Genomic DNA, 25,106 nt, shown 5'->3' with positions numbered 1-25,106 from the left:
CAAAAACACTGCACTGTATACATTTGGCAAAAACATAAACCTGAAATCAGCCAATATCTCAAAGGCACACAATATTCAATAAGTCCAATAAAGAAGAGTTGTGTCGGGAAAGCTCTTAAGATTACTAAAAGCTGCACCAGTGAGGAATTTTGATTCAGCAATGCCTCAGTGATGGAAAACACTTTATAAATCCTATTTAAAAAATCATATTTGTACTTTAGTTTCCCCACATCCACACATTAGAAAAGAAAGTGTTCAAACGTACTTATTGAAAACTAATCATCTTAGTAGAGAGAAACTTAAAGTTTACTACATTTCATTTACAGGATATTTATGTACCAACATCCTCTAAGATATCCATTGTTAAACTACCTAACTGGTTTATATTTGTCCCTTTTTACACCAAAGGAAGTCCTGTCGCCTGCAGAGCATGTGAGCGGAGCACCAGCATAGGCAAGAGCATAAGGAACCTTTTAAATGGAATGGAGCAGATTTTTCAAGAAGTTGATTTCATAAAATTTGATTTCATAAAAAAAGGCCTAACTTATTAACTTATTCTGCAGTTTGTTCGAGGATTCTATTATGTTTGTGGGTGACGTCAAAATACAATTGGACCACAGACATCGCAAGTTTATTTGAAAACGGCCTATATACTGTATGTAAATAATGAGCATTCTTTCATCTTAAACATTTTCAATATAATATCATGTAAAGGAAAATCAGCAAATTTAAGAATTTAAGAAAATATTTGGCATTTCAGCTGCGATATCTCCCTATCTATACGTTACATATGTGCGTCAACATTTCGCAGATATAGTTTCACATATAATATATGAAGCATCCCACCAGGGCTGCAGACTATGATATGAAACCACTATTTTCTTTGATAAACAAGCTCTGTTTTGATGCTTTTTTTATGCATTCTGGCATTACATGCAAAAATCATTTCTCAATTGTTAGAACAGTTTGAATGTGTAACATTACCCACAAACACCACTATTGTAGAAATGTATCACAAGTCTCATTTAATTATATATATGACACTTTAACTTTCTGCCTTGGGCTGATTTTCTCACAGTTTAAATGTTTCAGTTCTATGTAAACTACCCTTGTCACTCTCAGGCTTTTATCACACCTTTAATACAAAAGACTGGCAACGTTCTGTTCTGACCATTGTCAGGTCAATTATCATACGGTTGTACTTAACATGTCAGAGCTTAACCCATCTAGCCACCAATCTTCAATACTCTGTAATGTAATCACTATGTAAGATGACTGGCTAAGACCTTCCCCTTCCTGTGTCTCTTCCCTGTATAAAGTCATTGCTTTTCTGTGTAACTTGGTTCAGATTTCTTTGGCACACATTGGTGCAGTGTTACCTGGCCTTCCAGCTGGAAATATATAGATTCTGTTAAATGCTATAACTCTTTATTAAGTAACACAACTTTGGTTTAAGCTTGTATATTTGTTATTTTCTTAACAGAAGCTGATTAAGTGTGGAATTTCCACCACAACTACAAGATGAAATATGAATAGTGATGTAAGAATATTTACTCTCTCGTCTATATATATATCTCACCTTGGCGAAGCGCTGGTTGTAATGAGCCACCACAGTGGGGTCAGGGCAGTCCAGCTTCTTGATGATCTCAAAGCTCTGGTTGAGCTGAGTGAAGATGTCCACCACGGAGCAGGAGAACAGAGCATGCTCGGACGTCTGCTGGAACTGCAGGTTGAGGGAGAAGGACACAAAATGCAGAATTTTAGCTCACTGGTACCAAGGTTTCATTAAATCTAGACAGCAACTCTTCACATCCGCTCTGCTTTCTTCAAGATTCCTTACAACAATTTCCTCCCTGACTCATGTGTCCACTTAGTCTAATAACCTAATAACTCAAGCCATTCCTATTTCTATTCCTAGCTACCATTAATGTGAATGTGTGTAATTATTATCATTTCAGGGCACTCTGACCATTGCAGTTATTATTAGACATTTAAAATGATTGCTGGTCTAGGAATAAAGGGCTTATTTAACTATTGCACTATTCCTATTCTCGGATACATTCTTTAACAGTTAACTCTTCTTTTTGAGCGCAGATGCAAATATAAATGGTGCCCAGAGGGGTCAGTGTGGTAATTAAGAGAACCATGCCATATATTTCCCAATTGATTGAGTCCTGCAGATGTATCCTGTGGTTACTCTCTTTTAGCAACCTTCAGACTTTGGATCCATAGTTACAGTTATATTAGAGCCAAAGAGGGCAGATAACCACTTAATGGTTCCTCAATAAAATCTGTCTCCAAATGGACTCCCCATAATCTCCGATAAATTGTAAGAGTTGTGCTATCAGGCTACTTAAGAGTAAAGACGTATAGATAATGTAGTAATGTCATTTTTTCTAAGAGTATTTCCTGCATTTGTTTGCCAATTAACCCTTAATAGGATATCAAAAACCCACCGCTACCCTAGCATCAACCTGTAAATCCTGTGGCTTTCCAGTTGCCATAGACTAAATGTTAGAAATATAGACACCTATTGGTTTATTGACAAGTTTGGCCATCGCCATCTTGTTTTTTTTTTAGGCAGCTACATGTTTAAAGTTATTTTCCTGAAAACACTTTGGAAACGTTAAAGTGGTAAGAAGAAAAAAAATACAACAACCAAACCTGACAACACCACTTGGTAGCGACCTGTCAATCGCAAGGTACCCGTGCTCTAACTCTGTTTTATTGTCTATTTTACTCTAAATGGGAACATAATTTACAAAAATGTACAGTACATCATGTCAAATTGAAGAATTGAAATAAGTAATCGAGACCATAAACACATTGGAAAATTGTTTACTGAGGTAAAAAAACAAGTGTATAGACATCTAATCAATCAGACATTTTTGGCCATTAGTGGAGTTGCTCCCTGCTGGACATTAAAAAAAGAAGCATTAAGGCAATTCTGCATTGGCTTCACTTTTCAGAACTGGAGGTTGTCCCAGAAAGCACGTCGGCCATTGTAGCAACCTGTCATAATGGCCAAACTGTGGTATTACACATCCATTCTGGTCAGTTACGTTAATTGGGCGCAAAAACACTTTTTCCCATTGACTTACATTAGAAAAGACATTTGTAAATGAGCGTAATTACGCTGTATGCATTTCTCTTTATACACCCATGCTTAGGTGTGACTAGGTCAGGGCGGTAAAATTAACATCTTAGTTTAATGTATTATGCATTTACGTATATATTTATTTATGATTTACGTAAGTCCTTTGATGTAACTTCAATAAGCCTTGGTGGGAAGAAGATTCAGTTTTATACTTAACAAAAGCCGTACTTTAATTAATTTGAGGGCCAATAAAAAAGGGTTCCGGTAAATAACGTGCATCTCATTATGCAAGCACACAGCACTGGCAGGTAACTTTTACAGATCTGAACTGTCTAAAAACAAGCTTCAATCCTCCACTAGAAGAAAAATATGCTTTCAATTAAGTTTACACATAACTAAACTGCTTATGTGAAATATTGTGTGATCATTGTTCTCTAATGACCAATAACAACTTTTGTAAATCTTACTATTAATTGAACTCCCCCCAGAGCCACAACAGACAGATAAAGTGCCTCTATAGGGACTAACAGGAGGATCGAGAAAACATTCGTCCATCATTCTGATAATGTAGGACTGGCTGGCCAAAAGCTGAACTCGAATATATGAATCAAAGCATTCTTGAACAAAAGGTCTGTTTTTCATTCTGTTTTGAATATCAGTGTTGCACAAAGCTGTGCTTTCTCTACTTATACCATACAATACGATCAGCCACTTAGAAAAAATTTGTTTTCAATGTGCTGCTGGAAGCTACAAATGTTCTAGAAGAAGCTCTTACATAATGCTAGGTTTGGTTATGCTGTACAATTAAGTAGGTTTTATTTAAAAAATAAACCAGTTGCCAGTTTTTTTATCACACGCAGGAATCGTGAGCGACCTTTCAACATCCCTCAGTGTTAATTAGTAGCAAAAGCAGCCTTATGGTTCTTCTAATATCATGTTACCATTATTTCTCAAAATGTTAATAATCTGTTACTTCTCATTCCCCTCTCACATCTTCTCCTGGTTGTAAACTATCTCACAGTTCATGGATGTTGTGCACATCACAGAATATGAATTCTTACATTTATGTAATCTTGTAAAAAAACAGTTATAACTGTTTGGATCAAATGTATTATCTCAACCAATTGAGATTAAAAAATGAGATTCATAATATTGCCTTCTATCTGAAAAAAAGGTTCTGCAGCACTGACAGGATGAGAAAGATAAAGACCTTTTTGATCACTAAAGCATGGAAACATGTCAGAGTAGAGGCACAAAATATAATAATGAACCGCAAAATATGTCCTCATAAAAGAAAGGATACTGTGTAAGGTCGAAGGAACAGTCACATGCTGGATTTTAAAACGCTTGAGGACAGTTTTTGAAATATTTCGGTGAAATCTGACCATAAAGGCATGGCTCACATATTCTTTATTCAAAATCTTTTTTGTAATCCTAGTTTAGTAGATGGTCAATTGACCTTATCCAGTACACATGTTAAGCTCCCTTTAATATGAGTTATTCACAGTGCTTGAATTGGAATAAAAAAGGTGCCAGTACTCTAAATCAGCAACAAGTATTTGGCACAAAGTCATAGTATATCCTATAAGGCTGGTGGGTTTGTCTCTTTACTGTATATTTTAGAAAGGCTCACTGTACTTAAACAAAATGACTCAGGGTGCATCTGAGATTAGAGGGGGTGCAGTGGTAAAGTGCTATTTTTATAAGTGGGGAGTGGACCTGACACCCTCTAGTCTAGGGGGGTCCGGGGCATGCTCCCCCGGGAACATTTTTTTTTTAAATATTGAAGTTAGATGCATCAATCTGGTGCACTTTGAGAGCAAAATGAAGAGATATATGGATACCTCTCAACATCCATAATGAAACAACTGTAAACAGATTTACTTTTTCTTTATGGATATAAAAGAAAGTAAAGCTTGACTCCTACTGGCTGGTTAAATGACTCCTCGTCCCTGAGGCCACTACCAGTTTTTTGTGCCATTTTGCTGGATTTATTTGTCAATAGCGTTGCTGCACAAAGTGATAGCCCTCTAGTTTAAATCTACTACCCAAAAAGAAACATATGGAGATGGGTTACTATTTAAAAAAAATTGCAAATCTATTTGGGAACAATGGGGCCGGGCCTCAAATCCTATAGGGGGGTCCGGGGGCATGCTTCCCCGGTGAGATTTTTTTTTTAAATGTTGGACTTAAATGCATCAATCTGGTGCATTTTGAGGGGGAAATAAAGAGACTACACCCATATGAAACAAAAATGTATACATTTAAATAATCATAAAATCATAAGTACATGGCCATAACCAATAACATACAATATCCAATATGAAAAAACATTGAAACTTGTTTATTTATTTGTTTTTGGTTCATTTATAGTTGTGAGTGTGTCTGGGCTCCTGAATCGGCCTCTCCTGTCTCCCTCCTCTCCCCCCTGCTCCTCTTTGAGGCAACAGCAAAGACTAGTTTTAGCTCTCAACAAGTTTATCTTACCTTTTTTCACCTAGTTAACATTTTGTTTGTATTATTCATGCATATTTTACGAATCACCACCCCCTCAAATGGAAATATGTGTTTACATAAATGGTGACCGAACCGTTTGAGACCCACTGAGATAACTTAAACTAAGTTAACTATCTAAAGACTCAGAGAGTAATTTACCTCACCAGAGCTGTAGTTATCAGCCTCTCAATCTGACAGCAAAGGACTTTCCCTCCACCTTGTTGTTGAAACAGCTCCTTATATCCGTTAGCGCAGCTAGCTAGCACCAGATGCTAACAACAATACACGTAACCGGTGCGCGCGCTTTCTCGCTCGCTCGCGCCACACATACACCAACACACACCCTCCCGAGCTTGAATGACACACAGAGACCAATGGAGGGCATGATGAGTATGATCTGTATGAAAGTGGCAATGTCGGCAGGCCACGTCATGTAGACAGCCAGTCACCCTCTGTGAGGCAGAGTCAGACCCACATTTGCGCTGCGTTGCGTTTACAATATATACGTATATTGCCGGCGGCTGAGTACCGGCATTTTACTGAGTACCGGCACCTTGCCGGTACTCAGTAAGAAGTGCCGGTACCACATGGGTAAAAATCAGAAGTGCCGGTACTGTGTACCGGTGAGTACCGGCCCAATTCAAGCACTGGTTATTCACTGAACTGTAGGTCTAACATTTGGAGCATGAAGAAAATGATGAGTTTTGGATTTGTTTGTCTTTATTATTACAATGTTCTATATCCCTAACCACAGCTACTACTGATTATTGTGTTTAGTCTGTAAGAAAACACAAGTTGTTGAAAGCCATAGCCATGGGAACATGTTTCAAATGGGGGGTGCTGTGGGGATGACACCAGGGCTGGTTCTGACCAATGTGCTGCCCTATAGGCAAGATTTTAGCTGGCAATGAAAAACCTCTACAAAAGACCAATACACTACAAAAAGAGAAACATATTGACATGGTGGACAGCTTATATAAAAAGGCTTCAAATGTATTTAGTATTATAACATGTTTTAATTGGGGGGTGGACTTCACATACTCTAGGGGGGTCCGGGGGGTGCCCCCCCCGGGAAGATGTTTTTAACATTTTAAAGTAAAACGCTTCAATCTGGTGCACTTTGAGCGCCCAATTAGAGACTGATCTAGGGGGTACAACTTTAAACACCCATATGAGAAAGATCGGTTTGCATTTTATTAATCAAATAAGTATGTGAACATAACCAATAACCTACCATAGCCAATAACAAATAAATGTAACTTATTTTATTTTTGTTGGTCATTCATATCTTATTTTACCAGTTAACATTTATTTATGCATATTTTTAAATCTCTCCAGTTTTAAACAATATTTTTGGTTTACTGTCCTATAGTATACATTGGAATGATTTCAAACCTGCTTTTATTTATCCTAATAATTATAAAGGTGTGCCTTGGAAAGATTTGTTTACATAAATTGTGATCAATACGTTTGAGATTCACTGAGATAATTTAGACTAAAGTGAACTATCTAAACCCTCAGAGTCCTTTACCTCACTGAACCTCTCAGTCTGACAGGACAGAACTCTCCCTCCACATTATTGTAGAAACAGTTTCTTATATCCGTTAGCGCAACAGAAGCTAACAACAATCCCCGCCGGTACCGGTGCACCCCCTCTCTCTATCTCTCTCACTTTGGCTGTGAGCTGCGGGCGCCTGATAAGCCAACATCCCCCACTTTCATCACTACAGCGCCCATCGTACAGGGCAAATGGAATATGTAACCGCGGTGAAAAGGGTGTTATCTTTACTTAATTAAGAATGTTGTTACATCAAGGCTGGAAATTCGTTTTTTTTGTATTATATTTGTATTATATCTTGTAGAAGTGCAGAGCCCCTGTCCTCCAACAGGGGGTGCTGCAGCACACTCAGCACCCCTACTTCCCACGGCCCTGTTGAAAGCAGTAATGTGTTTAGGATCATAGCTGCAGGACAACAACAGTTAATTTCACTGTTACCCCTAAAGATCTCTCAAAGTCCTCTACATTTGAACATAGTTTACATTTTGCTCACATAAAAGTTGTTCTACCTACAAGGCCATGTACTGCCTATTCTTGTCTGTGACTCACCCCTTCTCTCTTGTCTCTCTCCAGCGCCCCGTGCATGAACTCCATCGACACCTCCTCGTTCTCAGCCAGCCAGGCCAGGACAAACTGGAGGAACCACCTGGAATGAGATGTTATTTTTAACCTGCTCTGAGTAGGACCATGCAGATATACACAAAAAACCAACAGGTCGCAACTCTGTTCAGTCTACTGAAATATTGTTGCTTTGACAAACATAAACACTATATTTAGTTCTGAAGCTTGCAAAAAACATATGTTTAAGAAGGTCTATCAATACTCTCTCACGGTTACCATTCTTTGCATGTCTTATCCATTTAGAGCATCTTGCATCTGTTTCAACAATGATTCATCAATTAGTTTTGTTATCATTATTAACATTTTACTATCAGCGCTATTTCTCAGTGAGGATTGCTTTGAGTTAAGACATACAGCTCTCAAAGGTCTTTTATAATGCACTAACTGAGTACTAACTATCTTATATCTTATGTATTTATTTTAATTTTATTTAGCCTTTATTTATAAAGGTGTAAAATCTCATTGAGACACAAGGTCTCATTTTCAAGAGAGACCTGTTCAGTGGTAACACTACCACACAAAGTTACAGACAGACAGGACACTAAACACAGAGGCAACACTAAAATACAACATCGTAAAAAAAGTAGTCATTGAAATCCATATACAGTAGTCAGATATAGCAGCAGGTGCAAGCACCCACAGATGATTTCTCCGGCTTTTTTAAAATGAGTTTAAAATCCGTGATGGGTATCAAACTGGTCAATGTATAAATATCATATTCTATTTTGTATTAATGTATTATATGAATGAAATGAATCTGTATTCCTTGTAAAAAACATGTTCTTTGCAGTTTGTTTATAACTGTTTATTTGTGTGCATTTTTGTATAGATGTTGCAACTATACCGAGCTTTGGCAATACTGTATGTAAATATGGTCATGCTAATAAAGCTATTGAATTGAATTGAGTAAATGTCAATAGAAAGGCAGAAATGATGAATGGAGATGAGCTGTCTTTTGTCCGGAACACACAGGAAAAGAGAAAGTGTGTGTGTGTGTGTGTGTGTGTGTGTGTGTGTGTGTGTGTGTGTGTGTGTGTGTGTGTGTGTGTGTGTGTGTGTGTGTGTGTGTGTGTGTGTGTGTGTGTGCGTCTTACGCTGGGTACTCAGGCACAGTGTCTATGAAGGCGGGCAGGTCCTTAACATACTCGTTGTAAAGCCACTTGACCTTGAAGTGTAGGTTCATGTAGTCAGCAGTCTTACATAGTCTATGCTTCTCGTGTTCTGTAAAATAAACACAACCACACACACACACACACACACACACACACACCACACACACACACACACCACAAACACACACACACACACACACACACACACACACACACACACACACACACACAGAAATAAACACAAGATGTATGTCTTGAGGTGTGCTGCAGAAGTTGCTGGTATTAAGTCTCTTGGTATTGTAAAACGTGTGGCTTTAATAGAATTTTCGTTTCCCCCCATTGTAAAGAAAGAAGTGAAGAAAGGCCAACTAAAGAGGGATGAGAGCTGCAAACAGCTGTTTCTAAGCAGCTCCCTCTGCAGATTTTAGATAATTATTCACGAATGAAACATATATTTATCGATCTGATAGTCCTACCATTGAAATTTGGAATATGCCACTTTGTCTATATTTTCAACTGTAGGACACGATATAAAGGCTTCTATATCCTGACTTATTGGAGAGACTAACAAATTATTTAAAAAATCAGACGTTCAGAAATCCTTTAAAGCCAGAATGAAATGACCTTTTGTTTCATAGCCATATTTTACACTGTGACAATTTTAGTTCCCCCCCCTAGAATTTGTCACTGAGTTAGACAAATTGATTGGACCGGTTGCAATTTGAAAAATGCTTCCACAAAGCGGTGAAATTCTTTACCGTTCATTTTTCACTGATTGGATTTTGATTGGATCAAATTCCAATCAGTATTGTTTGCGTCACAAACAGAACAACAAATATGAAGGAAGGAGAGCGAGGTGTCCAGTCTCCATGGTGATTTTACTTTGGGTTCCAATTATGGTTCAACTCCTGCATTACAGACTAACAACACATGAGAAGTGTTAGAGTCAGTGCCACAGTGCACCAATGTAGTTATGTTAAAGGTCCCATGTCATGCTTTTCCGGTTATTACCCGTCCCTTTGTGTGTTATGAAGGTCTTTATGCATGTAAACGGTCTGCAAAGTCACAAACCCTCAGAGTAAAACTCTAACACAGAAAATACCTGTCTATGCTGCCCCAGAACGCCTCGTTGGAGATTTCACTTTTTAATTTTTTCTTCCGGGAACCAAGTGACGTAACGACGACCCCATGGACCCATTGGTCCAAATGGACCAAGGCTGTGAGTTTGTGTGTGAGCACAAACACAAACTCCCAGCCAGGCTTTGGGTGTGTGTTCGGGCTGGGTTTCGATGTCTCGCAGAAGTCCACTGGGCTCATAGGGAGGGGGGGGGCAGGAGCTCCAACAAGCCGTTTAGGACAGAGAGTGAATACACATACTATACAGAGATGCTGTATGAGAAACCAATGTGAGTTTGGAAAATTGCACAATATAAATCTATTTTAGTATACCTCAACAATGAAATTATGATCAGTAGAAATGGCCATGACATGGGACCTTTAAACTATTCTTGCAGTTTCCAAATAGTTGAAAAGAGTGTCAAAAGTAGCAAAGGTAACATTTAATTTCTCGTGAACAAAAACATTCTCTATAGATCAGAGATTCCCAACCATATAATAATAAAGAATAATCAACTTTCAGCACTTTGCTGTACATAAAATGTGCTGATAGGTGTGCAAAGCTAAAAAGGAAGGGAGTTTTTCCTTCCTTTCTTCTTTTCTTACAAGTTGAGAATCTCTGATAACTAATTAATAATACGCATGAATCACTTTTACACACAAATATACACACAGCCTTACCAGCGCTGAAATCAACTTTGCGGATGCGAAATGTAGTGGGAGCTTAGATGGTAACACAAAATGAGAGTTCAGAGAGAACAGCAGGTATGATAAAGCAAAGGCAGACATACGAATGGCTTAAGAGATGGTAAAAGATAATAAAAGTTAGAACACAATACAAGGGAAGTATACTAGACAGGGAAAAATAGACTAGAAATGAGCTTTGTCAGTGATCACATTTGTGAATTTCAACTCAGAGAACATCTAGGTAAATGACTTTGGGAACGGGTGCTGACTGAGCTACAAAACTCATTTTCCCAGGCACAACGTTACAGTTGTAAATATAGTCTCTACAGTTACAACGAGACACAGTCAGAAGACAGAATATTGAGTGGCTGAGCACATTTTAAATAACACTATCTGATAGCTTGTTAACGCTGTTCCTGCATTTAAATTGAAAGTCACTCTTACAGTATAATGTAAGCTAGAGAGGCAATAAATCACAGCGATAGAAACTGTATTTACTTTAGGATCAAAATATGGCAGGAGTCTAAGAAAATGAAATTTTTTGTCAACATTCAATGACGTATACGATACATATTTTCTGTAGTATTCTAAACATTTCGAATGAAATACAAGGTTGCGGTCGAATTTTCAAAAAAATTTCTTTTCTTAATCGCTACCCAGCTAGCGGGGAACGTTCTCACAACTTTGGCTAACGTTACCTATTGGTTCTAACAAGGTTTTAAAGAAACGTTTTAATCTGATGTTCAAAGAACCTTTTTAGGATGTTTATTTGTTCAAATAATGTTCCTATAAGGTTTAAGGTTAACTAAAACATAACGTTTTAACTGCAACATTCAGAGGATGTTTTGAGGATGTTATTAAGGCCTGAGATGACAGAAAGTTTTTTTATAAAACGTTCCTTTAATGTGATATGTTAACAAAGGTGGAACGTTTTGCCTGCAACATTCTAAGGACGTGTTTTGGACGTTGTTGGGTAACACATTAAAGATGTTCTTTATAAAACGTTCCCTCAATGTTACATGATAACAAATGAAGAACATTTTCAAAGCAACATTCTGAAATTGTTTTCAGGATGTTATTGAGGCCTGAGATGAGAAAAGGGTTGTATAAAATGTTCCCTCAATGTTACATGATAACAAATGAAGAACATTCTCCAAGAAACATTCTGAAAATGTTTTCAGGATGTTATTGAGGACTGAGATGACAGAAAGTGTTTTATAGAATGTTCCTTTAATGTGATATGTTAACAAAGGTGGAACGTTTTGCCTGCAACATTCTAAGGATGTGTTTTGGGCGTTGTTGGGTAACACATTAAAGATGTTCTTTATAAAACGTTCCCTCAATGTTACATGATAACAATTGAAGAACATTCTCCAAGAAACATTCTGAAAATGTTTTCAGGATGTTATTCTTTTTTTATAAAAAGTTGCTCTTATGGCAAATATTAACACGGTCATGGTCAACGTCAGATTTATTTCTAGAGCGCTTTAAAAAAACAAACTTGTTGCATTTGTTTGAAAAGGATGTCACCATATTTTCCTTTTGAAAAAAACAAGCACGTAATTCATGATAAGCTGTAAGCAGATATTGCATGTTTGCGGTGGCATGTGTGAGTTCCACGCTAGAAATGTTTGTTACCATTCGTTGTTCTAGGAATGTTTTCAGCGGGACGTTTTATTTTGGTTCCCAGAATGTTCTTCTGAAAGGTAGGATAACGTTCTCTAAAAACATTCTTGAAATGTTTGGTGATAACCTTCTTAAGATGTATGAGCACATACATCTTAATAATAAGTGCCGTTCGAATTCTCTACATGATAGGAAAGGAGGTTTCAAACTTCCTTTATAACCTCCTTTAGCTTAGGAACCACTGAACCTCCCTTACCGAAAGGAGAGGAGAAAAAGGTGCCCCACAATGCCTTGCAGCCACAGCATTTGCCATCACACAACAGTCGGCCGTTCACGGAAACAACCGATTATGACGGAGAAATTATATCATGAAACTTACGGTGCTTATTAAGCATTTTAAAACGTATGTGGTAAGTTGCCGAAGTCCTTTGTTTTGAACGTTCATCAGTATTATAATCAAAAAGAGAAATATGAACGTTAGTTTTTACTGAAATGATTAAATAAAGTCAACATTTCACAGAGCTGTGTGGGGTTTGTTCAACTTTTAAAATATGTTTGAATGGTCAATACTGATAGATGTTAAGGACTAACGTTTATAATAAATACATCCAAGCTAGCGGGGAACGTTCTCACAACTTTGGCTAACGTTACCTATAGGTTCTAATAAGGTTTTAAAGAAATGTTTTAATCTGATGTTCAAATAACCTTTTTAGGATGTTTATTATTTCAAATAATGTTCCTATAAGGTTTAAGGTTAACTAAGACATAACGTTTTAACTGCAACATTCAGAGGATGTTTTGAGGATGTTATTGAGGCCTGATATAAAATGTTCCTTTCATGTGATATGTTAACAAAGGTGGAACGTTTTGCCTGCAACATTCTAAGGACGTGTTTTGGACGTTGTTGGGTAACACATTAAAGATGTTCTATATTAAACGTTCCCTCAATGTTACATGATAACAAATAAAGAACATTCTCCAAGCAACATTCTGAAAATGTTTTCAGGATGTTATTGAGGCCTGAGATGAAAAAGTGTTTTATAAAATGTTCCTTTAATGTGATAAGTCAACAAAGGTGGAACGTTTTGCCTCCAACATTCTAAGGATGTGTTTTGGACGTTGTTGGGGTAACACATTAAAGATGTTCTTTTATATAACATTCCCTCAATGTTACATGATAACCAAAGAAGAACATTTTGAAAGCAACATTTGGATAATGTTTTCAGGAGGTTATTATTTTTTTATAAAATGTTCCTGTGATGCGAAATATTAACAGGGTCATGGTTAACGTCAGATTTATTTGTAGTGCACTTTAAAAAACAAAGTTGTTGCATTGGTTTGAAAAGGATGTTTAAAAGAAATCTGATGTAACCACATTTTCCTTTTTAGAAAAAAACAAGCACGTAATTCATGATATTGCATGTTTGCGTAGGCATGTCTGAGTTGGTTCTAAAAACATTTTGAGAATGTTACCATTCATTGTTCTAGGAATGGTTTCATCGAGAAGTTTTATTTTGGTTCCTAGAATGTACTTCTGAAAGGTAGGATAACGTTCTCTAAAAACATTCTTAAAATGTTTGGTGATAACATTGTTCGAACATTATACCCCAAGTGTTTTTGTTGTTTATGCACATATCTCTATTGTCATATGGATCGAATAACACTTAGAAAACCAAAGACAGACATATAGAAGAACGGACCGACTATCACTGCCCGTCCCTGAAACCTCTGTTAGTGTTTGTATGTGTTTCTTTCTACTGTGTGTCTCTCTCTCTGCCTGCTGGTCTGCTCTACACGGCTGGGAGCAATCTCCAATCAACCACACCTGCAACCTGCTCGTCAGCCACACTATGAAAACCTGCAGCCTGCACTCATTCCCTGCCGAATTGTTGCAGTGAACGGTTTGTTGCTTGCCGCTCTAGCTTTTTACCATTATATTCTTTGACAACTTTGCCTGCTTTTTCCTCACAATGATTTTTGTGTCTCTCCCAGGAGGAATCCAAGGCCTTCCAAACTCCCAAGACCAGCCAGGCCTCTCTACCCACCCTGGAACAACTGTTTCCCACTGCCGCCATAACCAACCTCCACTCCCAGCTCCCCTTTTCTAATAAACGAATGTTACTTTCACCAGCTGATTCTGTGTCATCCTTTTACATGTGTTAATAGTCAAATTCCAATAGTTAAGTAAACTATCATAATCATCCTAATGACCACAGTGGTCAGTCCACTTACCCAGGAATTTTGAGTTGAACAATTACAGGAATATTATGTCTTTGTGTTCAAATAATGTAAACATATTTTAGTCAATTGTTACCATAGAACATTTGCATAATTTCTTTAACATAAACCATGTTATCCTTCTCTAAATTAATAACATTCTGGCAACATAAAAATTCTAACTTGCAGCTGAAAATGTTTAAAGAACAGTAGGGCATAATGTTCTAACAATGTGATCAAAAACATTTTAAGAATATTTTTAGAGAACGTTATCCTACCTTTCAGAAGAACATTCTAGGAACCAAAATAAAAGCTTCTGGCGAAAACGTTTTAAGAACAGTAGGGCATAATGTTCTAACAATGTTATCAAAAACATTTTAAGAATGTTTTTAGAGAACGTGATCCTACCTTTCAGAAGAACATTCTGGGAACCAAAATAAACGCTTCTGCTGAAAACGTTTTAAGAATAGTAGGGCATAATGTTCTAACAATGTTTTCAAAAACATTTTAAGAAGGTTATCACCAAACATTTTAAGAATGTTTTTAGAGAGCGTTATCCTACCTTTCAGAAGAACATTCTGGGAACCAAACAAAACCTTCTCGCTGAAAACGTTTTAAGAATAGGAGGGCATAATGTTATAACAATGTTATCACCAAACATTTTAAGAATGTTTTTAGAGAACGTTATCCTACCTTTCAGAAGAACGTTCTGGGAACCAAACAAAAACTTCCCGCTGAAAACCTTCCAAGAACAATGACTGTAACATTCTCAGAATGTTTTTAGAACCAAAAATCTCTAGCTGGGTATTCCTTAACCTCAATGAAAAAACGCCATAGGGTTAAGGAAAGATGGTAGGAGAATTCCCCCGACGTTATATTGATGCGCCAGCGGATATTATTAATGTGTGTCCGCCGCTGTGTTCTTTACACCGTGCGCTATTATGGTGTTGTTTTATGCAGACTTTATGAACATGGATGACAGTGAAAAATCTATTCTTCATTACCAAGGTCGGAATTATCCACATGAATCCCAATACTAATGCAAGGCAAGCATAACTTGTCAGGCCTACACATCTATCACTGTGTATATCACCATTCAATCATGTTTTAAACAGTTTAAGAAACCCCACACAGCTCAGTACACACTATGATATGTTGACTTTATTTGATCATTCAACAGTGAAAAAGTAACGTTCATATTTCTCCTTTTGATTATTATAGTGTTAAACGTTCAAAACAAAGCACTTTGGCAAGTTACGGTATAAGTTGTAAAATGCTTAATGACACCGTAACTGATATGAAACGCATTTCTCGGTCACGATCGGCTGTTTCCGTGAACAGCTGAATGTTTTGTCACGATAAGTGTTGCGGCCATAAGGTATTGTGGGACAGCATTTTCTTCTTTCCTTTCTTAAAGGAAGGTCCAGTTTATCCGAAACTAAAGGAGGTTTCAAAGCTCTAGCTAGTTAACTTCAGCTGACTTTATGCGAGCGGCAACATGGATCGATTTTTAGTGAAGTTACCTAAAGTGAGAGAGGACACAGCGTCTGGCAGAAAACGGAGGAAGTATGACCACGATTATTTGAAGCTAGGATTTTCATGGACTGGTCCTTGCAGGGGCGGACAGGCCATCTGTGTGTTCTGGAGAATCACAGAACGGCCGGTCGTCAGCGGGCCGTTGACGGCCGGCTCGGTTAGCTGACGGCCGGCACCGCTCTTTATTTTAATTGTAATAATACTTACTTTGATCAAAAGCAAGTACTGGTCAAGGCTGCAGCCAGAGGATGACCTGCGTTTATTCCTGTCTACATTGCATCCCCATCATCGGCCAGTGCGCATCAAAGACGCAGACTCATTGTTCCCACTAAAGTAGGGGTGAGTGTAATAAGGAGGCAAAGTGTGGGGATAATTGGGAGGGGGGGCGCGGCTGTTCTTATGTTCTCTGAGGGGAGGCTCACCTTCCCACACTTTGAAAACCCCTGATAGAGAGAATTCGAACAGCTCTTATCATGGCTGACGCCAGAGGTGGGGACTCGAGTCACATGACTTGACTCGAGTCAGACTCGAGTCGAATATTTTTTGACTTGAGACTTGCTTGACTAACATTGATAAAAGACTAGACTTTGACTTGGTATTCATGACTTGAGACTTGACTTAAGCACACTACATTTGTTTTTGTAGTGAGATATTACGTTTAGTTTTTTCGAAAAACGTGATAGGGTGATTATAGCGCCATGCACGCAAACCTGGCAACCCACTAGTAGGCAGGAGTGTCAGTTAACATGGCAGCGGCTAGCTTTACTCCAAAGATAGTGAAGTTTGGATACAAGGGTTATGTTGTCGATGACGGTAATAAGAAGAGAACAGCAGTATGCAGGGTCTGCAGCATAAAGATCAGTGACACGACCACCACAGCATCCAACTTCATTCGTCACTACAAAACAAACCACAGAGAAAGGTATGTGCATGTGTTGTGTTAGCTAGAAAGCTAACGTTAAGTTTAAGCTACTTTAGACTTGGTTTCAAATCGATTAAGCATTGCAAAGAGAAGACAACACGGTAAATTAACACTAGATCCGCCAAGGGATTCATTTTGACTAACCCTGATACTGATTATTAAATTAAATTATTTGAAAATGATATCTATGTAGGTGCTGACACTGTTGGCGGTTCTAGTGTTAACAGAAATTTAAATTAAATATGTGTAATGGCAAATGCCATATATGATTTTCTTACCTGGAATTCTGCCTTTTTGAACATACTTTTTGAGTCCTAGCTTTATTGTCTGCAGTTCTAGGGTTAATATTAATCTAATATGATTGTCATCGGTCTAAATTAGATTTCAAACGATTAACTGTGTATGTAATGAAGATCATAGTGTGGGTTGAATCCATTTTCATAACCACTGTCTTTTAACTGATGCGGAAATGCGGAAACTGGGCTTATTCGTCAGAATTTCGTATGACTTGACTTGTGACTTGCTTGACCTGAGCAATGACTTGACTTGCTTGACTCTCACCACAGTGACTTAGGACTTGCTTGATACTTGTAGGTCAAGACTTGAGACTTGCTCATGACTTGCACATGTAGGACTTACTCCCACCTCTGGCTGAAACTGAGGTACTTCACTCCGTTAGGAACCTTCGTAAGCACAATTGAAAAATCGACAGCAACCAAAATCTATATTCTATGGACACCCATTGCCAAAGAGGTTTGATCAAATTGTACTTTTCTTTATTCCATTATTATGTTTGGTTCTCAGACAATGTTGTGACTATATCTTGTCATCAGCTGACTTATACTTCACTATAATCTCACCATTATTCCGGCGGTGGTAGTCATTTTTGTACAAAACTGAAAGAGATGATGGAAAGAGAAGAAGGAGAGTTGATAATGAAGAAAACATTATTTTGTGAATGTTGAGGGAGAGCAAAGGCGGCAAGCTGGTACTCATTCTCTCTCTTACACACACAGATACATACACACACTGCATATGGACACGCATACTCTTACCCTCCAGGGCATATTTCATGTCCTGAGAGAACAGCCTCCAGATGACCTCAGCGCTGACTTTACCCACGTCCAGTTCCTGAGGAAACCTGAAGGGGAGGCAGAGGTCAGAGTTCAGGCAAACAGTGAGAATATTGGCTAATCTGGTGGTGACAGCATCCGCAGGCAAGTTGGATATGTACACACACATGCATTCAAGCAGAAGACACACACACCCTGCCTGAAACGCCTCCATTGAACTTCTTTGTTTACTTAGCGCTCCAACTAATTGAACGTGAAAGGCTAAGGGGCGGGACATCTCTAAGTGGTTGACCAATCACAACAGAGAGCGCTCCAACTAATTGAACGTGAAAGGCTAAGGGGCGGGACATCTCTAAGTGGTTGACCAATCACAACAGAGCCGGCCAACCAATCAGAGCAGACTGGGCTCTGGTTTCAGACAGAGGGTGAAAAGAGTTGCACACATTTTATAAAGTTATGGAAGTTGACACACTTTTCGGAGAACTACACACGGTAATACAAATAAAATAAAACTCCGACTGGTCCTCACTGGTTGATGATGGTTGTGTAGGAGTTCTTGTCTTCCTCGATGATGGAGACGATGAGCGTGATGAGTTTTGGCCAAAATTCCAGATTCTGAATGCTCGGACCCTGCTCCTCCTGCTGGTTCTCCTCTTTCTTCTCCTCCTCCTCCTCCTCTTCTTCCTCCTCTTCTTCTTCTTCTTCATCCTCTTCATCCTCTCTCTCTTCATTGTTTTCCCCCTCCTCTCCTTCCACCTTTTCCTTCTTCTTTTTCTTTTTCATCTTCTTTTCCTTCTCAGGCTTAGGCTGCAAGAGGGAAAAAGACAGAAGACGACATTTTGTGTGTTTAAGAATGATACACTTATGAATATCCTGCACATGCACAGAGAATAAATGTTGCTTTGAAATGAATGTCACAGAACAAAAAAAAAGTTGTAACGCTTAATTTGGTCCAATAAATGATCTTCAGTGAGTAATTCACAACGAATGAATGAATACAATAATATCCTATATCCATATTGATTTGTTTCAAATTGTCTAGCTCCATGTTTGTGTGACGAAACTTTACACACTCCATAAAGCTTAAAGTATTGTTAATTTATACTAAGCACAGGCTGGTTTGATGACTTTAGACACATCAATCTTTCTAGGCACTGTTAAAGAGACTCATTTAATTCTTGCATCAATAAGGCTTAAGACCAGCGTGTGTTTCTACACTGAAGAAAAATATTAAAACATTTTATGAACTGAAATCAAAGGTCTAAGACTTTTTCTATGTACTCAAAAGTTATATTTCTCTCAAACATTGTTCAGAAATTGTGTAAATCTTTGTTAATGAGCACTTCTCATTATATGGATAATCCATCCACCTCACAGGTGTGGCATATCAAGATGAAAACACAAATGTTCCAAAAAACATGCAAATGAAGGGCCAAACAATGTGCTGTTGTTTGTTTGTTGAAGTTTGTCAAGAACCAGTGGACATTTCTTATTGGCAAAAATGTCCATGTGTACATAGTGTATGTATATTTTACTGATATCAATGTTGGTCAACCAGATTTGAAAAGACTCATTTCAAGTATACTGTAGAGTTTCAAAAAGATGCTAAGAAACTCACAGGTGGGACGGCGGGCTGGAACTGGCGGTTGAAGAGCTCCTGACAGTTGTTGAAAATGTACTCGTAGGTGGAGTTCAGGCAGGCCTTCACACAGTCCCGGACAACGTTGGCGGCCCTCGGAGGACTCGGCAGCTCCAAGACCTACGGACAAGGCAGAAATAAAGTAGAGGAACACAGACATTTAGGAGTAGTTCAATATATAAATATGATCAAATCCCTTTGGTCAGGGGGGTATACTACGAAGCAGGATTTTCGCTTAGCCGGCTAATTTCAGGGAAAACTCGGGGTTTCCGGTCCTACGAAGCTGGTTCTCTTTTTAGCAGGCTAGATCTCCATGGTAACTTATGCTGTGCGGCTAACCTGGTCGGGACCAGGTTAGGTTGCAGGCTAAGAGCTCAACTCAGTGAAAGCACTGCCTGCTAACCAATCAGAGCTCAGTGTGCGGAGTTTAAAGCGATCAAGTCATATTACAGGAGAAAGGAAATACAGAAAAGCTGCCGTTGCAGGAAAGACGGCCGGCAAAAATCACCGACTGTGTGAACGTGAACATTAATAGAATATCACCTCCCACCTTCTGAGCAATCTGACTATTATAACATTAGCGTTAAGAAAGCTTACTTAAATATCTGCCACAACATAAGTAACCGGATCAGAGTAACATTAAGTACAGTCCGCGGCATATCACATCATAATGTATCATATATTTCCTTATCTGAGTCAGCTGAGCCGTATCTGGCCGTGCAACACTCACAGTGTCACATACTGTATGCAGAAGTATTATTTTAAGCAACACATTAAGTTGACGAAACATTCGAGTCAAATGTCATTAAAGTCAAATCCACTCGTGTCTTACACAGGGCAGTGATATCATAAACCTGTTAATGTACACATTCAAACACTTTTTCTTTTACCAGCTCTATTCACCTTGCAGGTGAAATATGTGGCTTTTATCCTGGATAAAGTGTTTAAGTCATGGATGTTTAAAGTTTAACGTCTTCATATTTGTCTAATTATATAGTTGACTTTTCATTCAGGAAGTATGACGCTGCGCTGTCAGTACGCTTCTCCATGTTTGTGATTGGTCGAATGCCCCAAATACCACCCCTTTAATGTGAACGCGCACATAACTAGATACGGCACAGCTGGCTTGAGCGATCCACTTGATAACCCGCGTCGTAGTACCGTTTAGCGAGAGCGCGTATGATTTGGATTAGGACAACCGGCTAACTCAAACATATCCAGGTTATGTTGAACCAGCTTCGTAGTCAGTGTTGGGTGTAACGCGTTACAAAAGTAACGGAGTTACAGTAATATATTACTTTTTGCTGTAACGAAGTAATGTAACGCATTACTAATGAAATGTGGGTAATATATTACCCGTTACAATGCTCAGTAACGCAGTTACAACACATTTTAACCCGAAATTAAATGGTGTTTTGTTTTTTAAGAATGTACTAACATCGCGAGACATTCCGACACCGGACAAATTGTGCGTGTAGATTAGTAAACCTGGTGTTTACCCTTCAGGCTTCGCGTCGAGATCTTCGGGGAAGTTGAACGTTATGCAACCATTCAAAAAAGAGAACGTAGCGAAAAATACAAACAACAAATTGTGTCAGGTGCGCGTGACCTGATCCGCTGCGCGTGCATCATTCCAAAAGTGCTTCCACAGCAGTGACACACATCTGATCTGTGGATAATCATTTATACGAAAATGGTTAAAGCAACCATCACTAAACGCCAGCAACACTGCATCTACTGCAGACAGTAGCAACAGGTCAGATGCGGACATCACGTTACCCTCCGTTGTGGACACTAGCTTACTCCCGCCTGACTACGCCGCCCCTCTGCGGCCCGCAGGTGCCAGGTATATCTAAACAACTACCCGCCTGTACAGTGGGGTAAGGCGGTCATTTTGCAGCTTGTGGTATAAAAATAGACAATGGCTAGAATATTCATGTGAAAATAGTACCATATTCTGACATACCTATAGAAATGTTGGGTCAAAAATAATGCATACAATAGCACAGATGCCTTCACCACGAATGGCTACAAAAATATCTCATATCCCAAGCTTATTATCAACGAGCTGATGTTGCAGCTGAAATGTTCTCCAGGTCACAAAGTCAACCTCACATGATGATGTGATACCAGTTTTAAAGCACAGTAAATATTCTCTTCCCAGCGTATATGATGGGACCAAGGTGATGATGTAGTAGGCTACATGGTTTTAATAATACTTTTGCCTTTCAATGTTTGCCATTTCAAACCATGAGCATGGTTTAAATAATATTTGCCTTGATTTACAATATAGTCCTTGACAGCGGTCTGTACTGCTGTATTAACAACGTGTCACATGTTAAGAATTTACAATCAGAATCGAGTATTCAACTAAGCCCTGTAATACAAGTTGTTAGTAGCCTTAAGGGCCTACACAGTTGTTATGCTATACCACATTGCCCTTCACTGGATGCATAATGAGCTGCACTAAACTACATTTTAGCATTTAAAATACCTAGCTATTCTTTTGCGGTTATTTTGGTGAAAGTAACTAAAAAGTAACTAAAGTAGTGTAACTCATTACATTTCAGAGACAGTAATATTGTAATGTAACTTATTACTTTCAAAAGAGAGTAATAAGTAATATGTAATATATTACATTTTGGAAGTAACTTGCCCAACACTGGGTAATCTAGGATATAAACATAGAAAAGGAATAGAAAACAAGCATACACACACAGTTTCACAAACTGTTCTCTGTCATGCAGGAATATGTGTGCAAAAGTGTGTCTGTGTGTGTGTCTGTGTATGTTTGTGTGTGAGTCTGTATGTTTGCTTTTGTGTTTCTATTATTCCTATGGAAGTCTTGCCGTTGAGCAAAATTGAAAATGTTGGACATTTTTTCGAGGCAGTTCAGTGGAGACTTCCCATGGTCTACACTGTACCCGTTTTGGAAGAAGATACTTTACTTAAGTAAAAGTACTAATACTATGGGCTCAGAATAAACCATAGTATTAGTAGGCTACTTTATAATACTCCATGAAAAGTAAAAGTCCTGATTTCAGGTAAATAAGCACAGAAACCAAAAGCAGCATTCAACAAATAACATGTATTCTGAAGTCAAGGTATCATGATTTTGATTATTATTGAAATGATCATTTGTTTCTACCTTCATCCTGAAGAAGGTGATGCTGGTGAGGAGATCCACTGTTGACTTGAGGTCATGCAGGCGAGGCTTGCTGCTGGCTGGGAAGTTGTTCTATGAAAGAAACACACACACATACATATTTGTTTAGTTTTCATCAGTTTTTTGCTAAAGCACTTTAGCATCTTATTCTCTTTAACTGATATCTTTTTGCAATCATGTCCCTTGTTTGTCTCTCTAATGTTCAACGCATTACCAGCATAAAGAAGACAAAAAGCAAGTGTTACATAATTCTGACAAAAAAGAAAGAAAGATGTGCAGTGAACCCATGAGACAGAAAAATAAACAACATCTGGGCGGCTAAGAAGAAAGTATTTTTGACATCAAGAGCATATTGGAGGAAATAAGGAAGCCACATGACAGCAGGAGGTAGTCAAATATTAGTTGAAGACATTTTGAGGCTGTTTATCCGACTTGTTTTCATTCATATTCATACATACCAACCTTTAGTGTGAATGAATGGGGCCAATGTCAGTGTGATGGACTGAATCTATAGATCTGTGAGTGGTGAAGGACAGAATAAAAGCAGCTGATAGCGGGGACTCACTCTGTACATGGAGAGGTCGATACGCAGGGAGTTGTGCAGCTGATCCAGGAGCTTCACAAAACGATCTCTCTGTCGGAAAGAGAAAAGAAAGGCATTTTTGTTCAGACAGCAACAAAACAGACAATTTGCAGCCTCTGTGTGTGTTTGAATGTGTCTTATGACGCATTTCCACTGCAGAGCCTCGCACGGCTTAGTCCGGTATAGTTAAGCCTTGGTAGGCCAGGCTCACTTTATGCTGCGTTTCCATTACAGTTTAGGAACTGGGGTAGTAACTATAGTAACGCAGTGTAGGCGGATCCGTGACGTCATCTTCAATGAGAACCACAGAAAAACAACATCAGCCGTTAGCTGTTAGCACTCAGAGCTCACAGCTCCTCTTATCTGTTCAGAAACTAGACAAAAGTTAAACAAGTACAAACCCCTGACTGTCTGTGTCGGCATCACTTTGAAACGTGTATTACAATTAAATCACGGTCAAATATGTTCATTTTGTTGTAGTTGTAGCCCCCTTGCCAGCAATTCTCTCTAGTTTAGCATACTCAGCCCGACTCAGCCCGGTTGTTGGCCCGGAAAAAACCTCGATTTTGGAGAGCCAGAAAACTGAAAAAGTACCCGCTAGCCGGAACTACGCCTAGTGGAAACGCAACCAAAAACGGCCGGGCACGGCACGGTTAAACCGCGCTGTAGTGGAAATGCGCCATTAGTGTCTGTCTCTGGAAGTAGTCTAGCACTTTGGAGAATTACACAAGGGCTAGAGAGGAGCCATCACTCTTCTGCACAAAATATAAAACCATTAGAGATCCTGGCTGTGTGACCCTTGCTGATAATGAAAAGCTTTTTCCCCCAGAGGGAACAGAGAAACACTGCACGACTGGCAGTCTGCTTTAGTACATCATGTACTTCTTGTAGCAGCATGTAACATGCTGCTACAAGAAGAGACAGCAAGATGACAAATAATAGTTTAACTCAACACAGATCTTATAGGAATACTTCACCCACACAATGACTATTTTTATATAAATCACTTAGCCCGTGTTACCTTGAAGTACCTTGAACTTTAAGAAACTCTGCTTTTCTTACTTGCCTCCACAAGATTTGAAAAACAGTGAGAAGTCTTGATGAATTCTAGTTATATTTGGATTTAATTTAACAATTTTGAAAGTACTGTATATTCAAAACATCCATTTAGAAAGTATCTCAACCAAGCCTCATCTGTCCAGTTCTACAGAAGCTCACTACTTATAAATCACATGCATTGTCACTAACCTTACTGTTGACATAGTTCTGATTTGTTTAGATGGTCAGCGCTCCTGACACCATCATGAGACATTTTATGCAGAAGTAGCTGCATGTGTTTGGTAAATACTAAGACTGCAACTGGACAAATGAGACCGTTCCCCATTCACTTCTTTAAGACTTTTCTCCATTTTAGGATTCTCTGTTTATTGTCGAGGCATGCAAGGGAAACAAGGTTTTTTCCAGATATTCAAGGTAACACGGGGTGAGTTATCCATCCATCAACCCATCAATTTCTAACTGCTTATCAAGAATCGCGGAGGAAGCAGTTCCAGTAGAGGGTGCCAATCTTCCCTTTCTCTGGCCACATTAATCAACTCTGATTGGGGGATTCCAAGGTGATCACAGGCCAGCATAAAGATATAATCCCTCCAGCTGG

The 25,106-nt window shown here is 38.7% G+C and overlaps 1 protein-coding gene across 1 annotated transcript in view; it reads right to left on the bottom strand.

Annotated features, from left to right (window-relative positions):
* Positions 1 to 25,106, bottom strand: part of unc13ba (unc-13 homolog Ba (C. elegans)) — a 254,230-nt gene that overhangs the window by 38,568 nt on the left and 190,556 nt on the right. The window contains exons 21-31 of the mRNA XM_079689879.1: positions 23,432 to 23,500; positions 22,849 to 22,938; positions 19,680 to 19,820; positions 18,591 to 18,868; positions 18,044 to 18,129; positions 17,849 to 17,884; positions 10,424 to 10,723; positions 9,437 to 9,448; positions 8,867 to 8,993; positions 7,701 to 7,797; positions 1,580 to 1,723 (exon numbers count right to left, since the gene is read on the bottom strand). Of these exons, the coding sequence (XP_079546005.1) occupies positions 1,580 to 1,723; positions 7,701 to 7,797; positions 8,867 to 8,993; positions 9,437 to 9,448; positions 10,424 to 10,723; positions 17,849 to 17,884; positions 18,044 to 18,129; positions 18,591 to 18,868; positions 19,680 to 19,820; positions 22,849 to 22,938; positions 23,432 to 23,500 (1,380 nt within the window). The remainder of the gene's footprint in view (positions 1 to 1,579; positions 1,724 to 7,700; positions 7,798 to 8,866; positions 8,994 to 9,436; positions 9,449 to 10,423; positions 10,724 to 17,848; positions 17,885 to 18,043; positions 18,130 to 18,590; positions 18,869 to 19,679; positions 19,821 to 22,848; positions 22,939 to 23,431; positions 23,501 to 25,106) is intronic.

Source organism: Notothenia rossii (genome assembly GCF_949606895.1).
Source record: "Notothenia rossii genome assembly, chromosome: 6".
Lineage (NCBI taxonomy): Eukaryota > Metazoa > Chordata > Actinopteri > Perciformes > Nototheniidae > Notothenia > Notothenia rossii.
The sequence above is the reverse complement of the archived record's forward strand: the minus strand, read 5'-3'. Positions and strand labels throughout refer to the sequence as shown.